The 25912-nt window shown below is 41.1% G+C and overlaps 14 protein-coding genes across 14 annotated transcripts; 8 read left to right on the top strand and 6 right to left on the bottom strand.

The window, feature by feature from the left end:
* The first annotated feature begins 185 nt into the window (after positions 1 to 185).
* V1512DRAFT_224143 (optic atrophy 3 protein-domain-containing protein) lies at positions 186 to 1358 on the top strand. Its single transcript, XM_066913777.1, has 4 exons — positions 186 to 442; positions 491 to 655; positions 711 to 742; positions 789 to 1358. The coding sequence occupies exons 1-4, from the start codon at positions 380 to 382 to the stop codon at positions 1177 to 1179; spliced, it is 651 nt and encodes a 216-aa protein (XP_066771754.1). The 5' UTR covers positions 186 to 379; the 3' UTR covers positions 1180 to 1358.
* On the top strand, positions 1312 to 2763 carry V1512DRAFT_261765 (Sec20-domain-containing protein). The gene is made up of 3 exons (XM_066916132.1): positions 1312 to 1741; positions 1792 to 2650; positions 2701 to 2763. Exons 1-2 carry the CDS (start codon positions 1479 to 1481, stop codon positions 2495 to 2497), a joined length of 969 nt encoding a protein of 322 aa, XP_066771753.1. The 5' UTR covers positions 1312 to 1478; the 3' UTR covers positions 2498 to 2650; positions 2701 to 2763.
* V1512DRAFT_206766 (major facilitator superfamily domain-containing protein) lies at positions 2581 to 4351 on the bottom strand (the record flags this gene model as incomplete). Its single annotated transcript, XM_066913391.1, has 6 exons — positions 2581 to 2650; positions 2701 to 2773; positions 2819 to 2910; positions 2958 to 3110; positions 3159 to 3948; positions 3997 to 4351. 6 exons carry the CDS (start codon positions 4349 to 4351, stop codon positions 2581 to 2583), a joined length of 1533 nt encoding a protein of 510 aa, XP_066771752.1.
* A 711-nt stretch (positions 4352 to 5062) lies between these two features.
* V1512DRAFT_224134 (V-ATPase proteolipid subunit C-like domain-containing protein) lies at positions 5063 to 6222 on the bottom strand. Its single transcript, XM_066913776.1, has 4 exons — positions 6117 to 6222; positions 6021 to 6033; positions 5865 to 5910; positions 5063 to 5792 (listed from the first exon to the last, which is right to left on the bottom strand). Exons 1-4 carry the CDS (start codon positions 6131 to 6133, stop codon positions 5383 to 5385), a joined length of 486 nt encoding a protein of 161 aa, XP_066771751.1. The 5' UTR covers positions 6134 to 6222; the 3' UTR covers positions 5063 to 5382.
* Positions 6223 to 7448: 1226 nt separating this feature from the next.
* Positions 7449 to 7868, top strand: V1512DRAFT_206876 (50S ribosomal protein L30e-like protein; the record flags this gene model as incomplete). The annotated part of the gene is made up of 2 exons (XM_066913393.1): positions 7449 to 7548; positions 7606 to 7868. Coding segments are annotated over 2 exons (363 nt in total), but the record flags the coding sequence as incomplete, so codon positions are not given.
* A 552-nt stretch (positions 7869 to 8420) lies between these two features.
* Positions 8421 to 10395, top strand: V1512DRAFT_144440 (uncharacterized protein). The gene is made up of 2 exons (XM_066913019.1): positions 8421 to 9009; positions 9062 to 10395. Exons 1-2 carry the CDS (start codon positions 8582 to 8584, stop codon positions 10236 to 10238), a joined length of 1605 nt encoding a protein of 534 aa, XP_066771749.1. The 5' UTR covers positions 8421 to 8581; the 3' UTR covers positions 10239 to 10395.
* V1512DRAFT_261754 (actin family) lies at positions 10390 to 12292 on the top strand. Its single transcript, XM_066916131.1, has 7 exons — positions 10390 to 10648; positions 10728 to 10918; positions 10975 to 11200; positions 11253 to 11539; positions 11586 to 11864; positions 11923 to 12020; positions 12070 to 12292. The coding sequence occupies exons 1-7, from the start codon at positions 10630 to 10632 to the stop codon at positions 12134 to 12136; spliced, it is 1167 nt and encodes a 388-aa protein (XP_066771748.1). The 5' UTR covers positions 10390 to 10629; the 3' UTR covers positions 12137 to 12292.
* A 55-nt stretch (positions 12293 to 12347) lies between these two features.
* V1512DRAFT_261752 (uncharacterized protein) lies at positions 12348 to 13797 on the top strand. The gene is made up of 3 exons (XM_066916130.1): positions 12348 to 12606; positions 12655 to 12735; positions 12786 to 13797. Exons 1-3 carry the CDS (start codon positions 12514 to 12516, stop codon positions 13656 to 13658), a joined length of 1047 nt encoding a protein of 348 aa, XP_066771747.1. The 5' UTR covers positions 12348 to 12513; the 3' UTR covers positions 13659 to 13797.
* V1512DRAFT_261750 (uncharacterized protein) lies at positions 13592 to 15482 on the bottom strand. Its single transcript, XM_066916129.1, has 2 exons — positions 15077 to 15482; positions 13592 to 15023 (listed from the first exon to the last, which is right to left on the bottom strand). Exons 1-2 carry the CDS (start codon positions 15247 to 15249, stop codon positions 13943 to 13945), a joined length of 1254 nt encoding a protein of 417 aa, XP_066771746.1. The 5' UTR covers positions 15250 to 15482; the 3' UTR covers positions 13592 to 13942.
* A 185-nt stretch (positions 15483 to 15667) lies between these two features.
* V1512DRAFT_261749 (cyclophilin-like domain-containing protein) lies at positions 15668 to 16824 on the top strand. The gene is made up of 5 exons (XM_066916128.1): positions 15668 to 15791; positions 15838 to 15850; positions 15906 to 16048; positions 16097 to 16205; positions 16256 to 16824. The coding sequence occupies exons 1-5, from the start codon at positions 15699 to 15701 to the stop codon at positions 16477 to 16479; spliced, it is 582 nt and encodes a 193-aa protein (XP_066771745.1). The 5' UTR covers positions 15668 to 15698; the 3' UTR covers positions 16480 to 16824.
* On the bottom strand, positions 16579 to 17922 carry V1512DRAFT_261747 (uncharacterized protein). Its single transcript, XM_066916127.1, has one exon. It carries the CDS (start codon positions 17843 to 17845, stop codon positions 16790 to 16792), a length of 1056 nt encoding a protein of 351 aa, XP_066771744.1. The 5' UTR covers positions 17846 to 17922; the 3' UTR covers positions 16579 to 16789.
* A 103-nt stretch (positions 17923 to 18025) lies between these two features.
* Positions 18026 to 21206, bottom strand: V1512DRAFT_261745 (adaptin N terminal region-domain-containing protein). Its single transcript, XM_066916126.1, has 4 exons — positions 21009 to 21206; positions 20636 to 20957; positions 20213 to 20590; positions 18026 to 20160 (listed from the first exon to the last, which is right to left on the bottom strand). Exons 1-4 carry the CDS (start codon positions 21035 to 21037, stop codon positions 18157 to 18159), a joined length of 2733 nt encoding a protein of 910 aa, XP_066771743.1. The 5' UTR covers positions 21038 to 21206; the 3' UTR covers positions 18026 to 18156.
* A 101-nt stretch (positions 21207 to 21307) lies between these two features.
* V1512DRAFT_224110 (uncharacterized protein) lies at positions 21308 to 24012 on the top strand. Its single transcript, XM_066913775.1, has 2 exons — positions 21308 to 21896; positions 21947 to 24012. The coding sequence occupies exons 1-2, from the start codon at positions 21444 to 21446 to the stop codon at positions 23873 to 23875; spliced, it is 2382 nt and encodes a 793-aa protein (XP_066771742.1). The 5' UTR covers positions 21308 to 21443; the 3' UTR covers positions 23876 to 24012.
* V1512DRAFT_237526 (glycoside hydrolase) lies at positions 23940 to 25618 on the bottom strand. The gene is made up of 2 exons (XM_066914149.1): positions 25386 to 25618; positions 23940 to 25332 (listed from the first exon to the last, which is right to left on the bottom strand). The coding sequence occupies exons 1-2, from the start codon at positions 25477 to 25479 to the stop codon at positions 24071 to 24073; spliced, it is 1356 nt and encodes a 451-aa protein (XP_066771741.1). The 5' UTR covers positions 25480 to 25618; the 3' UTR covers positions 23940 to 24070.
* Positions 25619 to 25912: the final 294 nt, after the last annotated feature.

Genomic DNA, 25912 nt, shown 5'->3' with positions numbered 1-25912 from the left:
TAGTAAAGCTTAGAATGGTATTGAAAATACAGTTGCATACAAAGTATTCGTACACGCGATTGGGCAGTTGTATTTACCCGGTTTAAAATTGCAATTTAGAATGCATTTTAAATGTTGCACGTAAAGTCAAAATCTGGTTTTGTGAGGCTCAATCAGAATGCTTACCTCCTACTGTTCACGAGTCACTTTGAACGAACAATTGAATTCATGAGAATGTTTGGGATCAAAATATAGAGCACACAATCGTGATTGATTCAAGAAAATACTATTATTTACGTCTACTCACAGAGTCGAAACGAATAATAATACGCACTGCATTTGCAAGTCCACTCTCATTGCTTCACCAAGTTCTACATGACATACATCGAAACACAGCACCATGTCAACAATAGCATTGAAAATAGGCTCATTAGTCGTTCGCACATTGGCTAAGCCAATTGCTGTAAGTGTTTTTGCCTTAGAAATTTGATTAGTGTTCTGAGTGAGGTAGAACAGCATTAAAGCCAGAGCAAAGATCCACGGACCATTCCGACAATCGTGTATTGCTGTTGCTCAAGCTTTGCATTCTACAGATGTACGATTACGATCCGGGTTACTAGGATCTGCAGGAAAGGCGAAGGTCAGACCACTAAACGATGCAAAGGCCATAGAGATGGTAGGTGCAGTAATATTAAGCGTGGATTACAAAACATACTGATCTTCTTGTTTAGGGTGCTAACTTTTTATCCGAAACGTTCTTGTTGTATGCTGGACTGTTTGTCTGCGTTGATATTAACTAAACAATCTAGTTCTGTTGCTGCAAGTGCTGTCATATATGAGTCAGTGAGATCAAGCCGTAAGGCCAGTTCTCGCCAAGAATCTGTTGCAGATGATATTGCGCAACTACAAAGAGAAGTCATAGAGCTGAAAGCCGTGCTAGAAAAGCTAACACCAGAAGCGTCAAAGATTCAAGTTGCACCCATTACCGCAACAGTAGCCGCGGCTGCGTTTGATGGCACTGAATCACATACAGAGGTCTCGGTTAACCAAGCTAAAGTTCAAATGAGCTCTAGTGTACCGACTTATACAGCGCCTTTGGCTGCTCAGTTAAGTCACGACAGGGATGATAGCACCTTAGGCGAAAAAACTGCAGCATTTTTTGAAAACCTCCAATCACAAGTAGGCTCAATATTCAAATAGATGATATATAGCAAGATGGTAGTCTGCGTTACCGCTTTTTTTGTAATGATTCGGAGAGCTACTGAGGGCAGGAGTAATCGGCATGATTTATAGTGGAGTTGTATAATGTTCTTTAGTCTCGTTTGAGTTCTTGTTAGTGTATATATGTTTAAAGACTCAATGTAAATGACTATCCATAATTTATAACGTTTGGTAGAAACAGACTGGGTGTATCTGCATGTCGTCAAGAACCTTATCAGATCATGGAGAGCCTTAAACCTCCCAATTGAATCTTGAATACTGCTAGAGGTCACACAATCATGACATTGTCGTCTGCTATTGACGAATTGGCAGCATTGCACGCATCAATTGCTCAGGAGATCAACCAGCTTTCAAACTTGGTCACTAGTGACGAATCTTCGCGGGCCAAACTTGCAGCGCGGATCCACAACGAATTTAGAATAGCAGATGCGGCATGCGAGGCAGCGGATCGTCTGTTACTATATTTTGACGATTCGACTGTTGAGAACAATGGAAAGACCAAGAGCGAACTTGCAATCAAGTTGCATGAAGTAGAGGAGGACTTGAAATTGTATGGTGTTCTCTGTTGTACTAATGCTCAGCATAACTAACCTTAACTAGAGACAGAACACTGTTCCGTAAATCACAGCTGAAGTCAAGGAAAACTACGATAAAAACACAAAAAGAAGAACGGGCATTATTGTTTTCCAAAGCGAAATTGCCAGATTCAGAATCAACACGTGCATCTATCAATCCCTCGACTCACCCACCATCTTCTCGAGCGCTACATACTGCAGAAGATGCAACCGCTAGTTTAAAACGCACTCACCAACTACTGGAGATGGAAATTGCAAAATCGGAATATTCATTAGACGTTTTGGACGAAAGCAATGTCAAACTAAGGAAGCTTACAGAGAAATACACAGCTTTTGACGTGGTGCTTGGTACTAGCCGACGAGTCATCTCCATTCTCGAGCAGGCTGATAAATATGATCGCATCTACATGCTATGCTCTATGGGGTTTCTTTTAATTGTCTTGTTGTGGATTCTGTGGCGGCGAGTGCTACGGGGCCCCGCTCGCTTGCTAATATGGACAGCGGTCAAAAGCTTTGGTATAGTGAGCTGGGTAACTGGACGCCGAGAGTCCAAGAATGTGATTATGAGTAAAGATGTCAATACTCTAACGCTGGCCATGAACGATGTTATCAGTACATTGGCCAGTGATATAGAATCTTACACAACGGCTAGTAGCGAAACAATCCAAGCAGTAGCGACGACGATCGCTGCAGCCATTACTACAGTTCACGATGAATTATAATGTATATTACAAAATATATTACTGCGAAATTAACTCCAGATAATGATTTTTATGCAACTTTCAAATGTACAATAGAAGATGTATTAGTCCTCATCTGAAAACGCATATCTACTCTTCGCTCTAAGCCTTTCTCCGTACTTATAAAACAACAGGCTGTATTCAATTAACGCTTTGCTTTTTAAACGAAGAGAAAAAATACGTACGGAAAAGGCATACAAAGTGTGACAAGACATGCAAGCAAGAACGACGCCCAAACGTAACCTAACTTGTCATACACTTCATTATTAGTATTGCGATCGACGCTATCTCGACTGTACTTACTCTGAATAGCAAACAGTGGGAACACAGAGCCAAACGTGCAGCGGAAAAAGGAATTGGCTGCCAAGGCCGATGCAGAATATGGACGATACGCCCTGGGCTGATTAGCAATTATTCCACATGTTCTCTCCAATAAACATACTCGACTTTATATGTAAAAATGCCAGAAAACACCAACAGCATGCCCGTGCCTAGTGGAACCGTCGCAATGATTGGTACTATCCAATGCACAGACTTGTAAGTTGTGAACGCAAACCAAAACAGGCTGATAGGACAAAGAATCGAACCAACAATACTAAACTCTTAGTCAGTTCCGGGGGCGCTATATAGTAAATCTACTTACGCTTGTGGCAGACGGAATTCTGGCTGTCTCTTTCCCGCACGTTGCTCCAATTTCACATGCAACCGCTTGAAATATGGCTCTGAGCACGCTGCAATGACTTGACCAATCATTAAACCGATAAATGTCAAACCAACGTACTGAATTTTGAAACCATGGTTGTAACGGTAAACCAGCGGAAATGCTTCAAAACTCAGATACAAAATACCGAGAAGAATCATGGAATAAACACACATGGAAATGATCATGGGCTCAAATATGATCAACTCCAAAGGCCGGTTTATACTAAATAACAAAGCTTGATGTAAAGTTCTCCCTGAGTCTGCATTGCTTTGTTCAGAAGGTGACCTGATCATGTTGTTCCCAGTTTCTTTTCGAAGTCGGATAGCTTTCCTAGTCAGAATAACGGGTGCGAAAGTCTCCGGTACAAATGCAATGACCAAAATCAACATTGCACCAGTCCACATCATCATGACATAAAAAACCCAGCGCCAATTGCAGTTGGCCACAATAAAATCGCCTATAATAGGTCCCAAGATAGGACCCAAAAACGGTGAAGCAGTAAATGCCATCATCGGTAGACCGAGCTCGTCGGCACGAAACATATCCGCAATTGTACCTCCAGAGACAGACATGAAAGCACTGCTGGCACATCCAGACAAAAACCGGTTGATAACAATTGAAGGCAAGTTTTTGCCGAACGCAATTGGGAACATGAAAACTAAGAATCCTGTGAATGAAAAAATGTAAATGTAACGCCGTCCGTAGAATTCAGACAACGGAGAATACAGCACTATTCTGTTAGGGTACAGTCAACCGCATCAACAAAGACTATGCATACTTGGCCCCAATCCAATACCAATTAAATAGACCGTAACACCAGTGAGAACTTTGGTTCGAGTGCTATGAAACTCTTCAGCAATTCCTTCATACGCAGAAGCATAGATGATACTAGTACAAGTAACATTTAGCGCTCCAAAGCTACAAATCATAGTTATAACCCATTTTCGAAATAGTGACATATTCATTGGATTTTGGCTATCGTCTGGCCCTTCCCACTGCACAACTGTATATTTCTCGGGGCACTCAACAGATTCTGGACCACCTACCGTGTCATCTAAACGCTCCAAACCAGTTTTCTTCTGCAATTTATTGGCTTCATTGCCTAAGATACTTCTTGCACACCCTGAATCCATTTGCCGTGTGGTTATCCTTTCCAGTGCCGAGTCTTCGCCAGATGTGGCTTCAAAGCTTCTGTTCATTTGTAATTCTGCGATCCTCTAACAAGTAGACGTATATACAATTGCAAGGCATTCTCACCTCGCTAGACAACAAGCCTTAATTATATGAGCTTCATTCCCTTGTATTATGTCCATGTCCGCATCGAAAGCTCACCGGAGTTAAAAATGTATTTTAAGGTTTGTAGAGGGTCATCGTGACAATTGAGTCATTGCCCCAAACACACGAATTCTGTGTACTTGAGACCCGAACCAGCATATCTTTTTATATAATTTGTCATCTGCACAACTGAAATCCGATTCGCACTTTATAAACAATTCTATGCCTTCAATGGAAAGAGGTGTGTCGGAGAGTCTGACGTCATTTGTAAATTGAGAAAAGACATCAGCAAGAGCGTTCATAACAGTTCTTGGTCGCTGGACAAACGATTGTATTGATAAGCTGTAAGCATTACAGTCTTTCATCAGACTCAGCTTTATATTCTACACGACTAAACTGTATCAGTCCCTCATACGAGTGTTATTATGTTGGCATTATATATCGACAATTCGGACAATTCTTGTCGTGTTGCTGCATTGGAATCCGCTGCAATTAATACTCCCCAATTAGTGTATTAATGTGTCACACAAATGTCACCCTTATGACATAAGTCCACAAATGTTAACACCATTATTTACAGACAAAGCGATTTCATCTAGTTACACTGAATCTTCTTCATCAGAATATCTATTTCGTAAAACTACCATTGTATGAGTTATCTAATCCGCAACCATCATGCTAATCATTCAACCTATCCTTCTAAACACAAAAACATGTAAAAATTTATAAATATAAACCCCTAATGCCAACTTTATTTATAATTAATACATGAAAACACTTCCTAACCACTCCTCATTTCTCCGAAATATACAAAAAAGACATCCGAAAAGAAACTCTATATAATGATTTTAATTTAACTGAATGTTATGAGCATACAAAGTTAAATCGCTTAGCACTGAACGTTCTGGGTAGCACGGGAGTTGAGGAGAAGAGCAACAATGAGACCGTAGAGACCCAAGACTTCAGCGAAAATGAGAATAAGAATCATTCCGACGAAGAGACGGGGCTGCTGGGCAGTTCCACGGACACCAGCATCACCAACGATGCCAATAGCGAAACCGGCAGCAAGACCAGCGAGACCGACAGAGAGACCGGCACCGAGCTGGATGAATCCGGAGTACAAAGCCTCGTTCTGGATAAGACCATCAGAGACCAAGACGGAAACAACGAGACCGTAGATAGCAATGATACCAGCCATAATGACAGGAACAATGTTCTTGATGATCAAGTCAGGTCTGAGGACAGCGGTAGCGCAAATACCGACACCGGACTTGGCAGTACCGTAGGAGGCACCGAAAGCTTAAAAGTGTTAACAGAATGTAATCTTAAACACATAATCCATATTTGAATGGATTTCTCAATCCAACTTACAGGTAAAGACAATAGAAGCGGTGGCTCCCATAGCACCGAAGAAGGGCTAATATCAAGTTAGAAAAACAAATCGAATCGAAAAAGCATTGTCAAAAAGCATTAATGTCAATATCAATGCTTTTGCAATGCAAAATAGTGGTCGATGGATGCACATACAGCATAGACGGGGCTAGAAGGAGATAAGTCAGTTCATGCACTCAAATGATAAAAATTAATCGAATTTTAGTCGATTGAATCAGAATAAAAACATACCAAAGTTCAGTGGCCATTTCTGATGATTTTTATGTTAAAATAAAAGGTTGATTGATTGTGAAGTGATAGATTCGACGGTGTGAAGTGCAGAAACGGACGACAGAAGGTGGACGGAAAAGAGAAAAAACGAAGCGCGGGCACAAGCTACTCTAAATATCGCGACGGCGTGGACAACGACTGTAGGTATGGTCTAACTGTAAGTAGCTTAGCTTGTAAAGTACTAACTTAAATAAGACTAGCGTAAGCGAAAGAGTATCGCTCGCACTGAGCCAGAACTTACCTAATCTGGCAGATATGATTGGTTTTTAGAGCATCATACTGTAATATACGCTGGAAATTATTAGCAGACAGATACATACGCCTAAGATTTTCAGGCACTTCCTTATCGTTGCTATCTGGTGGCATTAACATCTAACATTTACTACAATTATGCCATCGACCCTTTGCTTTGTAAAATGACTGGCGGTGCTCTTGAGCAAAAGTCGTTTTGTCTTGTTATCCGCCCGCCAAAGTATGAAATCATATCATGATCAAAAATTGAAGTGCAGTTTCATAGTTCTGATGTGTACCAATAATGTTTATTTAATCTTGATTTACACCTACAATTGATCCCTCCAAAACGATGGTTAATAAAAGTAATACTTGTTAATTTACAATTACAACTTGTAGTCCTACTATCTCCTTACAGTAGTTGGTAATCCTACGGCAGGACCTGTAATGTCCGGGAGGGCTTCCATCCCTGGCTTCATCTTCCTCATATTATAGCTTATGGGTTAGGTGATTTTGCGATTTTGCTGAAATCAGCCTATCTTTGCCACACCGGCCGGCACCTGTTAACACTGTATTTTAAACCTATGATGGTTATATTGACTTTTAAGTCCAAATAGCTTTACGGTATTTAGATTACTATGATGAAAATTGAAGAAAAGAAAGAGACAAAACATTGATACATGCAATTGTGAAAGCTTTAAACCTTAAATGTAATTTTGAAAAATTGGTTCTTTAAAATACATTTTCCGTTTTCTTTGCCTTTTTAAAGTTTAGAAAAACCTTTAAGAAAAAAAAATCCAGTTGAAGAAAGGTGAAGCATATTCATATTAGTTTTACTTTACGCATCTATTACCTATTTACTACAAACACAATATATCAGCATTGTAAAAGAAAAGGGCGAGCACTGCAAGGAACCCTTTTCGATATACACAAATATATATATCTTCCAAATTAACCCACAAAACCTCATCGAAATAAGATATGTCTGCTCCCAATCCAAAAGGTATGAAGATTCATTCTTTTGCTTAGATTGTTCATTTGTGTGCATTAGACTAATGATTTAAAGCGTTTCCTCTTGCCGATGCTGCTCTGACTCAACAGATTCTTGATTTGGTTCAACAAGCCACTCACTATCACCAGATGAAGAAGGGTGCTAACGAAGGTATGGTTACATTTGACTCTTTCATTGCAAAGTATCTTATTCTAATTATTCTTATAGCTACCAAGACTCTTAACCGTGGTATCAGTGAATTCATTGTCATGGCTGCCGACACTGAACCAATTGAAATCATTCTTCACTTGCCTCTTCTGTGCGAAGACAAGAATGTTCCATACGTGTTTGTGCCATCAAAGGCTGCTCTTGGTCGTGCATGTGGTGTAACTCGCTCTGTCATTGCTTGCAGTGTCACCAGCAACGATGCTAGCCAGCTTAAGAACCAGATTTATGCGATCAAGGACAAGATTGAACGTCTCTTGATCTAAGCGTGCAAATAAAAGTGACCAGTCTTTACAGCTCTATCGCGATGGTTTTATGATTTCCGTCAAAGCAATCTCATTTGTTTCTAGGTTTTTTTTTTTGTATATTAGGTTTGTATTGGCCTGTGATGGTACTATTAAAAGTTGAAATTAGAACTAATTGTCATGACAATCTTTAAAGTGTAGCTTCTTTTGTACAATACTATACTCGTGTCAGAACTACATTGAATCGAGTTTTTTGCCCTATTGACTCGGCCTTAGTTCCATTTGATTAGTATCGTCTAATGCTTTGACACCATATACTTATTGGCATGCCTTGTTCAGCGTGTATTCAGCCATTGCAGTACACTATTAGATCAGCCTTTTACTACTTCTCACTTTCTCAATCAACTGCCACCAATCTTTACACGCTCACTACAAAACACTAAAAGACACTATACTTAAAAATATTCACCTAACCTTCTTCTTCTAGACCTTCGTAGAATTGGAGTCAAGAATTTGTGGCGCTATTTACTCCAAAATATTGTCCGGGGAACCGGAGGGCTTGACTTAGCTTAAGCCGCCTCGGCCTTTCACGTTCTCGTCTTGAAGCACAAATTCGCCGGGAAATCTTCACTCCTCCACCCCTCCCCCGCTTTCAATACTGGGCTACAAAATTTCGTTGTATGAAAATTGGAGCGTTTGACTCTAATTCTTTCAAGCCTTTAAATATCTAGACCATGTCCCGTTCCTCGACAACCATCCCAACAGCGACACAACTTAAGCGTTCAGACTCTCTGGACTTGCTGTCTCCTACTCTATCTGCAACAGGATCCCTGTCTCACGGCTACGATTCTGCAGCATTGTCTTCTGACGACGAAGAAGATTTTCGTTCTATATCTCGGCAAGTAGCGAGTGGCGGTAATTCTTTGAACAACGGATCTGCATCACGCGCTCCAAATAAGTTTGGTAGTCGACGTTTACCACAAATCATGTCGTCGCCGTTCAATCAGAGTAGTGTTAATCGCTCGGAATATAGGTATTTACATACCCGTCTTGATGATGGACTAGAAGACGACGAAGTTGACCAGACCAATCATGACCACGATGCCCGATCAATGCGTTCAGAAATACTTGGAGACATATCCCACAAGCGAAGATACATCTAGTATGTTTTAGATGTACGATTCTCCACGCGAATTCATATTGACGTTGTTTAGCTCTGCGGTCTCTCTTGTAGTTGCACTTGCTGCTTTCGTCATGCAAACCGAGGCAGTCACTTACATTGAACAAGACTTGAAATTCCAAAAGCCAATATTTATGTTATATGTCACTCACAGTTCATGGATTATCATGTTTCCGCTGCAACTCATATTCCTCAACTTTCTGTCTCCCAGACATTCATTTTCATACATATTTACTAAACACCAACGCGTGGTAACCTCTACTTTAGACGTCATTGCATCCCGCAACAACGCCAAGGTATCGCCGTTACGCTATCTAATAAGAACTGTCATTTTCATAACTTTTGCTCTTACTATTGCCGGAAGTACGTGGTACATCTCAGAGAATCTGACTACGCCGAGCGATGTGACAGCTATTTACAACTGCTCTGCTTTTTTTGCTTATGTCTTTTCGGTGCCGATACTTAAAGAACGCTTTAATTGGGTCAAGACATTCAGTGTTGTGCTTGCCATCATTGGCGTTCTAATCGTTGCTTATGGTGATTCTTTATCAATTTTGTCATCGAATAACGAAACTTTGTCACCTGGAGAAGAAGCTTCAAATCGTCTTTTTGGAAACATAATAATTGGAGTTGGTGCAGTAATGTATGGTTTATATGAGGTCTTGTACAAAAGATTTGCCTGTCCACCGCCGACAGTATCAGCTAGACGCGCAACTTTATTTGCTAATGTTTTCGGGTCTTGCGTTGGCTTATTCACTCTGACCTGCTTGTGGGTTCTACTTCCGATTCTGCATATCTTGGGCGTTGAAGAGTTTGAAGTTCCTAAAGGAGAAACATTACTGATTCTCATTTTTTCGGTATTAGCGAACGTTGCATATTCAGGCAGCTTCTTAATCCTGATGTCTTTAACTTCACCGGTGATCTCTAGTGTTGCCGCTCTTCTTACAATCTTCCTTGTGGCTCTTACGGACTGGTTTTTGTTTGAAGCCCCGCTGGATCTCGGAACTATTGTCGGAGGACTAACAATTGCGGTTGCATTCGCTTTGCTTGCCGCCTCCAGCTGGAGGGAAATTGGAGGATATGTAGACGCCATCGCCGATGAAGATTTGCTGGTGGCTGAGGGACGTAGGCTAGAGGTGGAACGTCCAGACAGATGGCGGGTTCCGCGGGAAGCTCTGATGGAAGATGCAGAATCAAGTAATGAACCTTGAATTGCTTATTTTTGTATATTGTGCAGGTTATTGCTTGTTGGCTGTTGGTGTGGGATCAGTTTCTGTGTTCTGGTTAAGGGGGGTAGGATTTGGACTTTGTATTTATGTATCATAGTTGCATTTAAATAAATTAAACTGAATGTTATTATATATATAATTGTTTACTTGGTGAATATCAAGTTACAGTACTGGGACAAAGGTCTATTCTAAGTAAGTAAAGTACTATGCGATTGAAGCTATAAATGCATAATGTTATGTATGATATTAGTAGTTGTCCGAGGCTGGTAGCCATTCAAATCTAAGTAGACCATACAGCCTTTGGATCATTCTCTTTCTTGAAGTCCATTTTAATCAGATTTGTTTATAATATTTAGACAGACACAGCAAAGAGATGGCGGAACAACCAATTGGTATGATTAATGAGCAATTTCTCAACTTTGTTTCGCTGAACAATGTGAAGGAGCCGTTACTAACCGATTGTATGTATAGTCCTCGATCAGGGTACCGGTTTTGTCAAAATCGGTCGTGGCGGTACCAATTTCCCAGATCACACATTTCCTTCAATAGTAGGCCGTCCTATTTTGAGAGCCGAGGAGCGTACAGGCGATGTAGAAATTAAGGACATCATGGCTGGCGATGAAGCCAGTGCTGTTCGTACTATGCTGCAGATTTCGTATCCTGTGAGTAAACGCAACCAATTGTATTAAGATCATGAGCTTATTGATTGGTTTTTTAGATGGAAAATGGAATTATCAAGAATTGGGAAGATATGGGATATTTGTGGGATTATGCGTTTTATGAGCGTATGAAGATCGATCCCACGGGAAGAAAGATTCTCTTGACTGAGCCACCTATGAATCCCTTGAGCAATCGAGAAAAAATGGTGGACACCATGTTTGAAAAGTATAATTTTGGTGGAGTTTATGTGGCCATCCAGGCAGTGTTGGCGCTATATGCACAAGGTGGGCCTTAATTACTTTGGCACACTGTAAATGAATATACTAACGATTGAAGGTCTTTCATCAGGAGTTGTTGTAGATTCAGGTGATGGTGTCACTCATATTGTTCCGGTATACGAGTCCGTGGTCCTGAATCACCTTACCCGCCGGCTTGACGTTGCAGGTCGTGATGTTACGCGCCAACTGATCAACCTCCTGTTGCGAAGGGGATACGCGTTCAACCGAACAGCAGATTTTGAGACTGTTAGACAAATCAAAGAAAAGCTGTGTTACGTCAGCTATGATTTGGAACTTGATGCCAAACTTGCAGAAGAAACCACCGTACTGGTCGAGTCTTACACGGTAATTATTAAGGCGTATTGACTAAATGTATGCTAAATACAAGTAGCTTCCGGACGGACGTACAATTAAGATTGGATCAGAACGCTTCGAGGCACCTGAATGTTTGTTCCAGCCTTACCTTGTCGACGTAGAGCAGCCCGGCTTGGCTGAGCTTCTGTTTAACACGGTGCAATCCGCAGATGTTGACATTCGATCATCTCTGTACCGTGCCGTCATTCTCTCAGGTGGTTCTAGCATGTATCCTGGATTACCTAGTAGATTGGAGAAAGAGTTGAAACAGTTGTGGCTTACCAAGGTTTTGAACGGTAACCCCGAGAGACTCAGCGTATGTTTCGATTGAAGTAGCATGCTTACATTTTGAGTACTGATACCGTGTTACATAGAAATTTAAAGTGAACATTGAAGACCCACCACGACGTCGTCATATGGTTTTCTTGGGGGGTGCAGTTTTAGCTAACATCATGGCGGAGAGGGATCACTTGTGAGTATATTGTGTACCTGACTTGTGCTGTAGTCATTAACTTAATTAGGTGGATTTCGAAAAAGGAATGGGAGGAACAGGGATCTCGTGTTTTAGAGAAGTTGGGACCAAGATAAGTATGCGACGATGCGTGTTTATCATAAGTCCATTTAGATGAGTAAAAATGGTTGGCTGTATATGTAGAGACACAGACAGATAGACTCTCTGAGTAAATTCTGTGCTTTTTTGATCTGATAAGATAATTGAACCAAACATTGAACCGGTTAAAAAAATTTTGAACTTTATTCTTATTTAAGTCTAGGTTTAAAGCGCCCCAGAACCAGCGAAGTTCAGTGACCGAGATGCATGAATGATGCTTTAGCCGGTCTTTACCTCTTACTTCTTTCTACTGCGTAGAGAACCGTGAATGGTACATATGTCATCAAGGGTTTTTTGCCTGCCTTCGATACTCAACAATTGACTACGCAGCTTGTTTTATGACAATCTGACTCAAATGGCACTGTTACCCCAATATTTCCATTCAGAGCTATCGAATATCCCAGCTAGTCATAAGTCAACACCGTCAATACTTTCCAATCCACGTGTGGTATAAACTGATTAGTTTGTTAGCTTTTGCTTGTACTAAATCACTCAGCTGGTTGTTTTGACGTTACTTATTTGTTTGTCAATCTTATTCAGCAATCCACATGGTACCACCGGTCTTTGGCTATACAAGGTATTTACTCTGTAGTACTTGCGCTAGAGCTTTGAACTGACCTGTTACAGATTTCTACGGACTGTTTAGGATCAGCTTTGCCTACGCTTACGCCAAGATCGCCTGCTTCTGCTGGGTTGCCAGATGCGTACTATGTTGGTTTATGGACTTATTGCGCCGTCAGTCAAGGCAAGATTGAGTGTCCTAGTCGATCCGTGTTACATCCTTTTTTTTTCTTTAATTTACCTATGACAATGCTAAATAGTCTTGTGGCCAGTTCAACTACTAACTCTGACCTCGAGACCAACATTTTTCTGCCAAATGATGTGTATGTCAATCCTGGCCCAAGAAAGATATTGCTGATCTCTGCACCTCAGCTTTTTTTCTATATTTCTTCACTTTGCTATTTAGCAGCTTCAATCGCTTCATGTGCTATGTTTTTGGCCTTTACTCGATTGAGAATGAATGCTATTTCCGTTCGCCGATCCATGTTGATCGTGACATGGTCTATGCATGTCGGCGCAGCTGCAGTCACTGTGGCAGTATGGCTTCTAACATTTCGGCTAAACACAGAAATCACACTTGCATATCGTGCTGCTTCGATAAATACGTTTGCTCTGTTTGTTTTATGGTCTGCAGCAATGCTTGTGTCGACATGTAAGACCTCGATTTTGTCTTCTATTCATGATTTCATTGAATTGGAGGAAGACAAAAAATTAAATGCTAAAATTGAAGCCGCTGAAGCCAACAGACGCGTCAATTCACAATCAGCATTGTCATCGGCGTCGTCTGCCACAATGCTGGGTTCACACTTCCCTATGAGTAGGTCGTCCACACCTAGACTAGTGTCTTCATGGGAACGGCAGACAGACGCAGGGTTTTCCCTCGGCAGTGGTAGTAACGGATTAATGTCTTTATTTAACGCATCGCCAGAATTTCCATAGCAGGACCGAATACATGATTAAATCAAAATTGACATAAAAACTTGCACTTTATTCATCAGTTAAAGCTACCAATTGCAAATTGCAGAAAACCTGACGCAGCAAGACATAATCAAAAACAACGTGACAAAATTGATAATACCAAAAGCTCCTCATAAACCTACTTCATTTCGTAACCGTAACACTGTGTCCACGAAGCGAACACAAAAACTTAAAGCTTAACTAGACACACTGAAAATAAAATGCCGTGTAATGACTGAGTGATGGCACCGTCCGCGTGAGTATAATTAGCTGTGACGTGAGGTCGTGACTGACATACTATTAGGCTGACCTGCAGATTGTTCAGATTGCTCAGTCACAGACGAAGTTTCATTGTGATTAGATCTCGTTCGTGGCAGTCGTGAACGAACAAATCGCCTCGCCCACGACAATCTTTCGCTGTTTTCTGTGTTCTGACTATCAGTGTCTTCGTTATCAACCAGCGTTTGGTCCAAATCTGGGGTTATCACAGGTGGCATTCCAGTCACTCGAGTCTGCTGTTCGGGAGACAAGACCATTCCATGTCTCATTACTGCGCCGCGTGGAAAGTGGGAGCTCACCAAACCGTAAGGTACATAATGAGACGAAATCAAACGGAGCCCATCAGCATTTCTAGCTGGTTGTGGGTACGAAACGCTAGGCTCTTTGGAAACGTAGAAGTCAGCTTTGCACAAGGGACAGCAAGCTCGACGTGCGGTAAGCCAAGGCTCGATACACCCTGCGTGAAATGCATGACCGCATGTAAGTCCTCTAACACTGTCTTTCTCTTCTAATTGCTCTAGACAAATAGCACATACGTCCCCGTAAGTTTCTGCCAGTTCTGGATCAAGGTTGGGATGAAGCAATACGTCGTCGTTCTCATCATCGTCCTCTACCTGTGCTTTTGTAGTCACATAAGAACCCACTGTCGATCCAGCCGAAGCCACCCTAGCCAGAGGATTACTTTCAGCAGCAGTCGCTGGAACGGAACTTGAAGAAGAGGTTCCAACGGTTTCTACATGCTCGGCCTCTTCCTTAAAACTGTCGTTCATATTGATACTAGGGGCCCTACTTTGAACATGAGACGCGATTCCGCCACTTGCAGGTAAACCTGCATTTCTCCGACTGAATCTCCATTGTTTATACTCTTGAACTGGAAATCGGCTATTCATCTCTTCAGTTGTCATGACCTTCTTCTCTCGTCGATGTAGGGTGACTGGTCTGATTAAACTGAGATCATATGCATGCTCGTCAATTGATTGAAAATGTAAGTCTCCTTGCTCAACCGCAAGCACGCGCCCTCTGTTGCGACGATTACGTCTTAAGCAGTATTTTATACCTAATACAACCCTTCAATGACGTAAGTTAGCTGTCAAAGGAATACGCCAACAAGAACTAAATACCATAGATTCACAAATATAATTCCAAAACCAAGTGCGACAAAAAAAAGAACAGGAGATGTGGTTGGACTAAGGCCGCCTGAATGATGAGTTTCTGTCGGTGCAGCAGCTTCTGTTGTTGGTGTAAGCGGTGAAGCAGTCGATGATATCGTCGCAAATGTAGTGGTAGTAGCCATACCGATCGAAAAACGATCACAGATCAGCCTATATAATAATAAATATCACAGAGCAAGACTATACAATATACAATGTATAAATATATATATTAAGATGCTGACTTTAATAGGCGTACGTTGCTCAAGCAGGAATAAATGTCAGACTTTCATAGTCAATAATGATTACCAATTTAAGTTTGACAAAGCGAAAGCTTATTTATACGGTAAACAATCTTTAGTGCGATGGACTGGAAACTTTAATATGAACATTGACGCATACAGTATTTTCCAAACTTTAAAATTTGGTTTGGATTAGTTTTAACAAAAAAATGACGCGCTGTTTCAGTTGTTTCTAAACAGCGACATGAACCCTAAATTACCCGGACTTTAACCCTGCTATTTCGATGTATCAACTCTTTCAATTCTACACTCAAATCAAGCAATTAACAACATTTGATAATATAATAGTAATGACAACAATATCAGCTGCAGCTCAAATATCTACTAGCGCACCTGATAATGATGGCAGATATGATTTTTCTAATCCGGTAGTATTCTTTGACGTGAGTGTTATGGATCGTTGTTAATCTTGTACATACTGATTATCAGGTCGCCTTAGGCTGTAAGTACGATTATGGTTTAATAACGATAAGACTACCGTACTAAGCGCTTCAAAGCACAGTACATGGGCAGAATAAAAATTCAGTTGTTCAAAGATAAACTGCCTCGTACGGCTGAGAATTTCAGGCAGTTCTGCACAGGAGAGTATGTTGTCAATGGATTACCACAGGGATATAAAGGAAGCAAATTCCATCGTATTGTACGCCTACATCAAACTAATAGCGTTTGTGTATTCTAAACTTTTCAGATCAAGGACTTTATGATTCAAGGCGGAGATTTTCTACGAAATAATGGCACCGGCTCTACGTCTATTTACGGTACAACTACATTTGCAGACGAAGGGTTTCCTTATTCACGTATGTTACCACTAGTCAGTACTGTCTATTCTTGCTCATTAAATGAACAGATGAGCAATTTTCAGTCTCTATGGCAAATTCTGGGCCAAACACTAATGGCTGCCAGTTTTTCATCTGCAGTACTAATTTACCGCATCTTGATCGTAAACACGTCGTATTTGGGAAGGTTGTTGAAGGTCATGATGTCGTTCAAAAAATTGAGTTGGTTCCAACGGACGACGGTGACAAACCATCACCATTTGATGTCATTATAATCGAGTGTGGTGAAATGTAAATAAATAATCTTTAAATTAGCACCCTGAATTTGTCATCGGGTTAGGGCATATTAATAGTTTTAGCCAACCTTATCATATCGTTATCCTGGTTCAAAAGATTGCTTACAATTTTCTGCACAGCAGTTATTATTATTGGCATTATAATGTCTTCTACATCTGTTTGCATATATCGGAAAATATGATCAAAGTTAGTTTAATGTACCGCGGACGGATGATAAATTTTCCTTTCATCAGTTATTGCTGGAGATTCATTCAAACACCATTTACATAAAGCTGTACTTATTGACATTCACTAACATAATTTACAACTCACCGGATCATAGACTGTGATTCTGTAATAATCGATGCATCGATTTGTTTCAAACCTGTTCCTAGGGCTAACCGTACCTTGTTTCTGTAAGTTTTTGGATCTCTTAGTTGCAAGGGATTGCCTTCAAAATAAACAGTTTCCAAACTTTCAATGCCCTTCAATTCATGTTCTAATTCTTCAAATGACTGTAAAAGATTATTTGATGCCCACAATTCTTCCAGCATTGACAGAGATGAAAGATTCTGTAAATGTGATATCTTATTACTGGTAATGTCCAGAATTTTCAAATTGACGTTATGTTCTAAGCCCTCAATAACTTCAATTCCATTATGCGATATATATAGTTCTTCTAACCCAGTCAGTTGCTCCAAATTTTCAAGCTTCACGATGCGATTTGCTTGAATCGACAAAATCTTTAGATTTCTTAACCCGCCTAATTGATCTAAACGGGTGATTTTGTTCTTTCCCAGCCATAACTGTGTTAACGCAGGAAGCCCGTCGAGATTCTCAATTTCTCGTATTCTGTTCCCTCCAAGCTCAAGATTGACAAGATTTGTCAGCCCACCTAAATTTTCAATTTTCGATATTTTGTTTTGAACAAAAAATAAATTTCGCAGGTTTTTCAATTGGGCGACGTGCCTAATTCGACGGATCTTGTTGAAACTGAGATCGAGAGACTCTAAATTTATCCAAACCCCTTCACCTTCTTCTGGACCCAGTCCACTTATGTGATTAAGCCGATTATCATATAAGTCTAGGTCGTGTAGATGTGGTCCAATCGAGTTTAATCCTTCTATGACTGTAATCAAGTTCTCGCGCAAACATAAATTTTGAAGCTTTGTAAATCTTGACAAACCCAAAGCAGGGATCGATTGTATGCGGAACTGTACAAGATCAATATCTTCAACATCAGACGGTATATCACTCAAGAGGTCCTCATCTGGTTCGAGCTGCTCGCGATCTGACTCCGGTTCTGATGAGGCCGGTGACGACGGCCGACCTACATGTCGCCCATTCCCGGTAGAAAGATCTTCTTCAGGAATTACAACAGGCATTATAACTTAAATATCAAGTAAAATATTTCAGTATTTATAGAGCACAAGTGCCACAATAAGTAAAGTACAATTACCACGCCGATCTTAGAGAGTTTCTAATTGCAGCTATTTTGTTAATAACTGCGCCGCAGGCTAAGTGAGTTATACGGAAAACAATATCGACGCATACTTCCAGATTTCGCTGGGTTCGTAAACACTCATTTATATTTTACGCTTAGTTGGTTCGTAAATATATGAACAACAAGTCCAACAGTCTTATTTCTAACAAGAATAGTAGAAAAGATTGTAGTTTGGGCCTCAAAACCTCCATGTCAAGCTTCCGCATCTTCACTCGGCTTCGACTTGAGTACTTTAACTTTCTTTTTCTTCTTGACTTTCTTCACAACAATATGCTTAGCCTTTACCTCTTGTTCTGCTGCCTCTGCAGCTTTCTTTCTTGCTTCAAGAATTTCAGCGCGAAACTCTTCAACTTTAAGATGATCAGCAACGTCATCATCCGGACTACCTAGGTCGTAATTTTCAAGTCCACGCGCATCCACTCTCAATATACTCTTGTGTTTGCTAGAAGACCTTGCTCTATTAGATGACGTTCTTGCAGATGCAATTCTGGTAGAAGTATCTATGTCACCTCCGTTGACAGCATCCTCGCCAAAAGTTTCTTCTCTGGCAATCTCTACTTGTGCTGGTGGTGCCCTGCTTTTCTTTGACTTTTTCTTAGTCACTGGAGCTGCAATTGAAGCAATCTCAAGTTTCATAATTGGAATGGCATCGATATCAAACTCTTCGTTCTTCATTGGATCATCGCCTTCGTCAGAAGATTCAGACGAAGAATCTAAATCATCTCGAGATTTGCGAGACTTTCGAGCAACCTTCTCCGATTCAAGCAGATAAAATGGATCTTCTTGCTGTCGCTGCTTCCGTTCTTGCCTCTTGCGCGCAATTTCTTCTTCATCTTCAGAATCCGACTTTCCCTGAAGAACAGTCTTCATCTTGGACTTCTTTGAATGTGTCGCAATTTTTCCATCTTTGCCATTGATAATCTTGGAAGACATAGCCGCTTGCTGCCGCATGATTTCTTGGCGTAAAAGAACTTCTTCATCATCGTCAGACTCGGGATATACAACAGGATCATTAAAAGCTTCGTCTAAGTCCAGACCGTCTGGGATAGGAATGCGTCTTTGTGCCTTTTGTGAAACTGGATTAAGTTCCCAAATATTGAACATGTAAGACATTGCTTGCGAGATTAACAACGGGGGATTGAGATCTGAGTCATCCACCGGACGTTCTTTGATGGCCTCGGAAATTAATCTAAACAGCTCTAGAAATTCAACAGATCTCTCCTGGACTTCAATATCCATGCTTGTTGCGTATTTTTCTAAATATGCAACAATTCTTCCAGACAAAACCAAGATCTCTTGCGATCGAGAATGAGTCCAAGGCATATGGTCAGACCCAGCATACTGGCTATATATCTTCGGAATTGCTTGCACATAAACAGCCTCAATGTCAGCACTTAGCGTTTGTGGTTCGGTATTAATGAAAATGTCTAGGACAGTACGCGGATCTTCCAAAAAAACAGCATATTCGCCGATCACCCAAACCGCATACTTCAATACATTAGGATTTTTGTAAATGATGTCAGCGTCTGTCACCATGCGAGCAGATGAAGCAACTGCATAGTCGCGCACAGAGCGCACTCGAACAGCGACATTTTGAAGTTCCATTCCAATTTCGCTACCAATGTCTTTGATGCCTTCAGTGATTTTAACCAGATCAACCAAGACGGCAATATACCATTCGAAATTCGTCACATTAGCATAAGTATTGTTGGAGCACATATCCAAAATTCTGCGTACGACCTCCACTCGGTACTGTTCAGGCAGTATCTGCTCACGGGATTGTGGAATGAGTTGAAGCATTAATCTTTTAACAACTTCAAACAGCGTATCAGGATTTACGAGGTATACAACCAGCTCGACTGCCCTTTCCCGAATGGACAAGTCAGGGTCATCCATGCAATCCATAATGACATCTGCGTTCTGAGCAACTAGCAAAGGATGTATAGTAACGATTTTGTTATAAGCCAGTAGACCAACAAACTTGAGATTTTGATCTGTTTCTTCGAAAAACATACGCAATTTGCTCACACACATGGCAGCAAGTTGATCGTCATCTTGCGATAACATGCCGCCCGAAACTATGCAATTAATGCATTCATAGAGTAGAGACATAGCAGTTGTCGTTTGTATGATGTTCGTAATTGGCGGAATTAACTTGGCCTTAAGACGAGGCTCAATGGTAGCCAGAGATGAAAACTAGCGCAAAATTAACTCGCCATAGCCTATAAATAAGAACAGTTACTCGTACCAGTTTGATGATCTTAATTAACATCCAGTTGTTTGATGAAGTTGTCAAAATGTTAAACAATTGAGGAGCAAGAGGCAAGTAATTTTTTGGATGCTTTTTGGCAAGCTCGCAGATGACATTAACAGTGGCAGATACTACTGCAATTTCTGGATCTTCAAGCTTCTCTCTCAAACGAGGAAAGGACGATCGTAGAGCCTCAGGAAACTGGAGAAAGATTTTGTACATCACCAATACTGCCTTCTTTCGAACATACGGCTTTGAATGGTTCATCATTTTGATGAGATCTTCCGAAAGATCGCGCGCTAGACTAGGTGATACTATGTTAGAGATACCACTGATCGCAATAGCTACGTCAAGGTGATTTGGTGAAGCAAGATCCTATAACGGTTAGATTTTGCGCAACAGAACCAATCTCAACCTCACCTTTTTTAATAGATTGGTAGTCAGCATCAAAACATCTGTATCTACATTGAAACTTTGCATCGCAGCTAAATAACCCACTCTTTTTTGAGCAAATTTCGGCGACGACATAACTTCCAATACATTAAATGAGGCCCAAGACATATCATAACCAAGCATTTGAAGATACGCTAGCTTCATGACTGCCATAGTTTTGACGTCCATGTCTTGGGATAAAACCTCTTGTCTGCACTCTGATATGGCATTGCGAATATATTTGTCTGTAGCATCTGGATCTTTGCAACCCCGAATACCACGAATTAAATCGTGCAAGGACTTTTTAAATCTAAATGATAGTCAATAGAAGTGATCACAGACTGAAAACGTATAGACCCACAAATTTGTCTTTTTAACTCGTGCGGACATGACTGAATGACGTACAACTACTCTCCTCCACAGATTGGATCGCAATTAACACAATGAACAAGCTTTTTTCATTCCCAAGCCACTAAATCTGGTATGCTTTAGTAGCAAGTTTATCCTCGAAATAACACGAAACTGAACTGAATAGTGTGATTTCACCAAGTGGTCTGTTGGCTCCTAGTTGCTCCTTCACCGAGACGCCCCGACCGCTTCAAAGGTTAGGGTTATTGATTAAGTGCATGGGGGAGATTGATTACGAGACCAGACGCATTTCGTAACTATCGCACCACAACAACATTTTTAGGTTTTATAATTGGGTAGCCCAATTTATGGGTCAAAATTAAAGAATGAGCAGGGCTACGCGGCCGTGGAATGTGGTACTGGCGTTTTTGATGAATTAGAGTATAGCATGGATTTCGATGATTCTCTAGATAGTCAGTCGCGTTTGGCGTCATTTCAAGTTGGTAACCAAATTGATAACTCCTTGGATGTAGCAACTTCATCCAAACGACGAAAACAATCTGTTTTTCCCATTCGTCGTCGCCGATTGATCCGAACATGTGTAAATTGTCATCGAAGGAAGGTCAAATGTGATAAGTTGACACCGGCATGCAATAACTGTATAAATTTGGGTTTGAACTGCAAATATTACGACGAAATAGGAAATGATCAAAAGACAGATAATCTGGACGCCAGCCATGAAATTTATGATGGCCAAAATGTCAAGGCGGGATCGGATATTGAGGATGATGCAGTCGATGTTACAGAACCACCAGAAAATGCTGGCTATATTAGTGTTGATTTAGTCACTGGGACCACAAGATACGCAAATGGTGTGTTTTGGGGAGCATTTTTCAAAGAGGTTGCAACTGTTATATCGCTCGATTTGCAAATAGCTAATTCCTTTAATAGTTGGCAGATGTTAATAGCATGCTTGAGTCTCGAAGCGCGGCATTTAACATGGATGCCATGTTACAAGGCGATGAAATATCTGCACTATTCGTCGCTCAGATAGGATCGAATCCCGCTGCAGCCCTCAAAATTGTATACTCTCTTCTGCCCAGTCGGGATGTTTCTGACAATCTTGTGGCCCGCTATTTTACCTCTATACACCCTGCTGTTCCGATATTGAACCGATTTCGGTTCGAACAAGCATATAGTGCTTTTTGGGCCAATTACATTGTCAATCTGCCTATTGATAGCCAGTTTTTACCGTTGCTGTTTGTAACGTATTATACAGCTATGATCAGCCTATGCGACAGCGCTATGTTTGATATATTTAAGTTTCCGGATGAGTTTATTACAGTGCAGGAAGCTGCCCAGCGGCAAAAAGGCTTGCAAGATACGGTTAAGAATCTACGAGTACTACAAAGCAAATTCAAACTAGCAACAAAAATGGCATTGGCCGCCTGCAAGTTTCCATCACAACCTACTATGCCCTGTTTTCAGGCGAGTACTATCTTTAGCAGTTGCTCCCAGGCGCATGTTTCTGACGAAGGCACCGGTTCAATTGCAGTGTTGATTCGAGTAGCTCAAATGATGGGAATTCATCGTGATCCTTCAAATTTTAGTGGAAAATTCACTGTTGAAGACACACAGGCTAGAAGATTGCTGTGGTGGCAATTAGTTCATCTTGATTATGTGACATCCATGTCGCAAGGCCTTCCGCCTTTGTTCCACAACTTAGAGAGTGATGTTCAGTTTCCATCGGAGCATGTCATTATTAACAACGAAAGTCTTGACCAGATTGATCCTTACATTGTTTTAATGAACGCTGTTGCAGAAGGGTCTGCGCTGAATTGCAAAATTCTTTCTGCAGTGTACGGCGTCCAAAAGTGCAGCGCAAAACAGATTGATCAACTTGACAAAGAGATACTTGAATTGCACCCTCGCATTGAAACAAAATGGAGGCAGATGATGAAATTAAAAGACGACGACGTCCAGGGCAACACATTCAAAGACTGGGCTTTCTACTTTATGCATGCGGTGATGGAAAAGTCGTATACATACCTACATCACCCAGGGTATTTAAACGACAGCGGGGCAGAAACTGAAGAGCGACAGTCAGGTAAGCTATCTATCCGCATGAAAGTTCTTAAATCAGCCGTCAACACTCTTTATTACTATCTTGGGTTTTCAAAGATGCCAGACTTTTTGACATTTATATCTTTTATACGCCCTGTCCACCCTTTTCACGCCATTATCATTGTTTTACAAGATTTATATTTGAATCCTCCGAGTATTCCCGTGGCAGGTACTACAAGTATTGAAGATGAACGACTCCGTATTGTGGAGCAAGTGTTTCAAGTGCTTCATTATCTTAAAATAATGGAGATGTCTGCGGCAGTCCGAAATATGTGGCATTTGCTTAATAAACTACGCACTGGGACTTGGCTCAAAATTGGATACATTCATCCGATTGGTCTGCCGCTGGTATCTGCACGATTGCCACTTGAGTATCAAGATATAGCACCGACGACTACACCTTCGTCTGAATCGGTACCAGTACATACACAAGTATTTGCAAAATACCTCGACTCGGAACTTTCTTCCAACTCGATATATACGAATCAGCCGAGCGTGATGTATAGAGGCGAAGCTAATGCCAATGTGAACGACGAGTCAGTGCTGGCCACTTTTTCCGCCGCACCAATGCCTATGTCAATACCAATTGATTTATCTACATCATCTACTACGCCGAAAAACGTAGCGGATTCTATGGAGCGTGGCGACTTGAAACCATCCAATGATACTTTGGAGTCGGAGGAGTTTTATAGTTTTGCCGCAAAGATGGAGGATTCCAATTTGTGGAACAACTGGGACGATCTACTGAAAAGTTAAATGAAGTCTCTGCCGTTCTGTAAAGGGCCAGCACTGGTTTATGGACTGCACTACATGAGAGTTTTTAACTCAAAATAATGTTAAAGTATATCTTACAGAAACGATGCAAAATAATAATAGTACGAACTCCCGTTAACACCAAAATAACAAGCCAAATTGAAAACAAACCAAAATCTTGAAAGTGACTCAAAGCGATCAAACGGTTATCCACCAGGAAGCCCCAAGCATCATCAACAAAGCAATACTCGTTATGATTCCAGCGCCTGCGCGATCGCCCATAGTGACAATGCCAGTATGTAGATAGCCTGTTCTAGGAACGATAACAATCCCGCCAAGAGATGACCCCCCAGTAGTAGCGGTATATGGAGCTGGAACTTTGCCTATTAGCAGATTTTGAGTTACCTCGAGAGCCGACATCTGCTGTCCCAATCCCCATGTGTTATCCCAGCCATCGACCAGCCACGTAGAACCACAAGTGACGCCATCAGAACCACCCGCACACGAGTTTGCAATTCCATTTGTAACAGTGTCTCGTAATCTTCCATATATGGTATCATACGTCCAAGGCGCCATAACTGCAGTCAATCCCATAAAACGACCAAGATATGCCTTAAAGGATTGCTGATCGGTATTACACTTTTGATTTCGTTCGCACGCAACTTCAAACATGACACCACTAGGTTCATGGAAGAAGATATTCAACCCATCTAAGATTCCCTGAGTTCGTGTCCGCCAAATCTCAGCCTCTGTAAAATTATGAAGGTAAGCTGACCCCGCCATAAAAATCGCCGCATTATAGGTCCATTGATACATGGTTATTTCAGTACAGTTGTCATCGGCGCTTGCACCATCATAAAAGTAGTAATGTTCAGTGTCAATGAAGCCAATGTCAGTAATCCAATCCCACGTTCGTTCGGCCCATTCCACATAAGTTGTGTTACCGGTATAACGAGCTAATCTTGCAGCCAGTAAAAAAAACCCAGCATTAGAAATTGTATTCTTGTAATCGTAACCTGAATTGAATTGGAATATCTGCCATCTGAGTCCACCATTACATTGGTAGGTGTCCCACCTTCCAGCCAGCTCCCAGAAGACTGCCTCTGACAGTTGCAGCCATTGAGGCTGATCATCAGGTGGGTTCGTAAAATTGCGCTCAGCAGCAGCCATTGCAGTAAACCCCCAAAAAGCTTGATCGTCGTTACCTAAACTTGAGACTTCGGCTGAAGGCTCAAAATTCCAATTCGTACCCACTTGTGCCAATAATGCTTCCGTAAGTATTTCGTTATATGTGGTATCACCAGTATAGAACCAGTAGTCGAGAAGGCTTCCCCAAGCAGCGCCAGCCTGCCACCAGTAGTAAGGCCATACGAATTTTCCCACTACTCCATCCGTTTGATTTCCATTATAGTAAGACATCATTCCGTGCACAAAGACCCATGCTGCATGTTTGATTGAACCTAATGAACGTGTCGGTTAATACAAGCAGAAAAAACTGCACACGCACACTCACCATCATCATCTACATCAATCTCAAGAGCCGAGACGCAGCTAAAGAATGTAGTTACAAGCAGTAGTAAGAAACCATTGTGTAAGAACCGGACCATTGTAAGTTTGTTGACGATTGAAAATACGGAATACTGGCAGATGATATCAGACAGATATTCTCCTATCACAAAGGAGCGAAATCAAGGAAGGGAGGCGATCCAGTTGGTGATAATGCTGGACGACACGTCTACACGCGTGAAAGGCCAAGCTGCCAATGTTCAAAATGACCAGAAAAAAAATCTAACTAAGCCAAGAAAGGAAGGAGCAGGTCCCAAATAAAATAAAAATGAGGGTATGGTACTAGAAAAAGTTCAATACGCGAAACATGTCCAGGTACAGAACTTTATAAGTGTAACCTTAACCTCATAAACTTTAAACTTGATTTCTTCAGTCTTATAAAGCCTTAAAACACCTTTTTTATACATACGGCACTTCATATGAAACTATGGAGAGTCTGTATACAGTTTGAAAAAGCAATGTTACAACCAACAG

Source organism: Lipomyces arxii (genome assembly GCF_038497795.1).
Source record: "Lipomyces arxii strain Phaff 12-163 unplaced genomic scaffold V1512scaffold_6, whole genome shotgun sequence".
NCBI classification, from domain to species: domain Eukaryota; kingdom Fungi; phylum Ascomycota; class Lipomycetes; order Lipomycetales; family Lipomycetaceae; genus Lipomyces; species Lipomyces arxii.
Note: the sequence above shows the minus strand (reverse complement) of the source record. Positions and strands in the feature narration are given on the sequence as shown.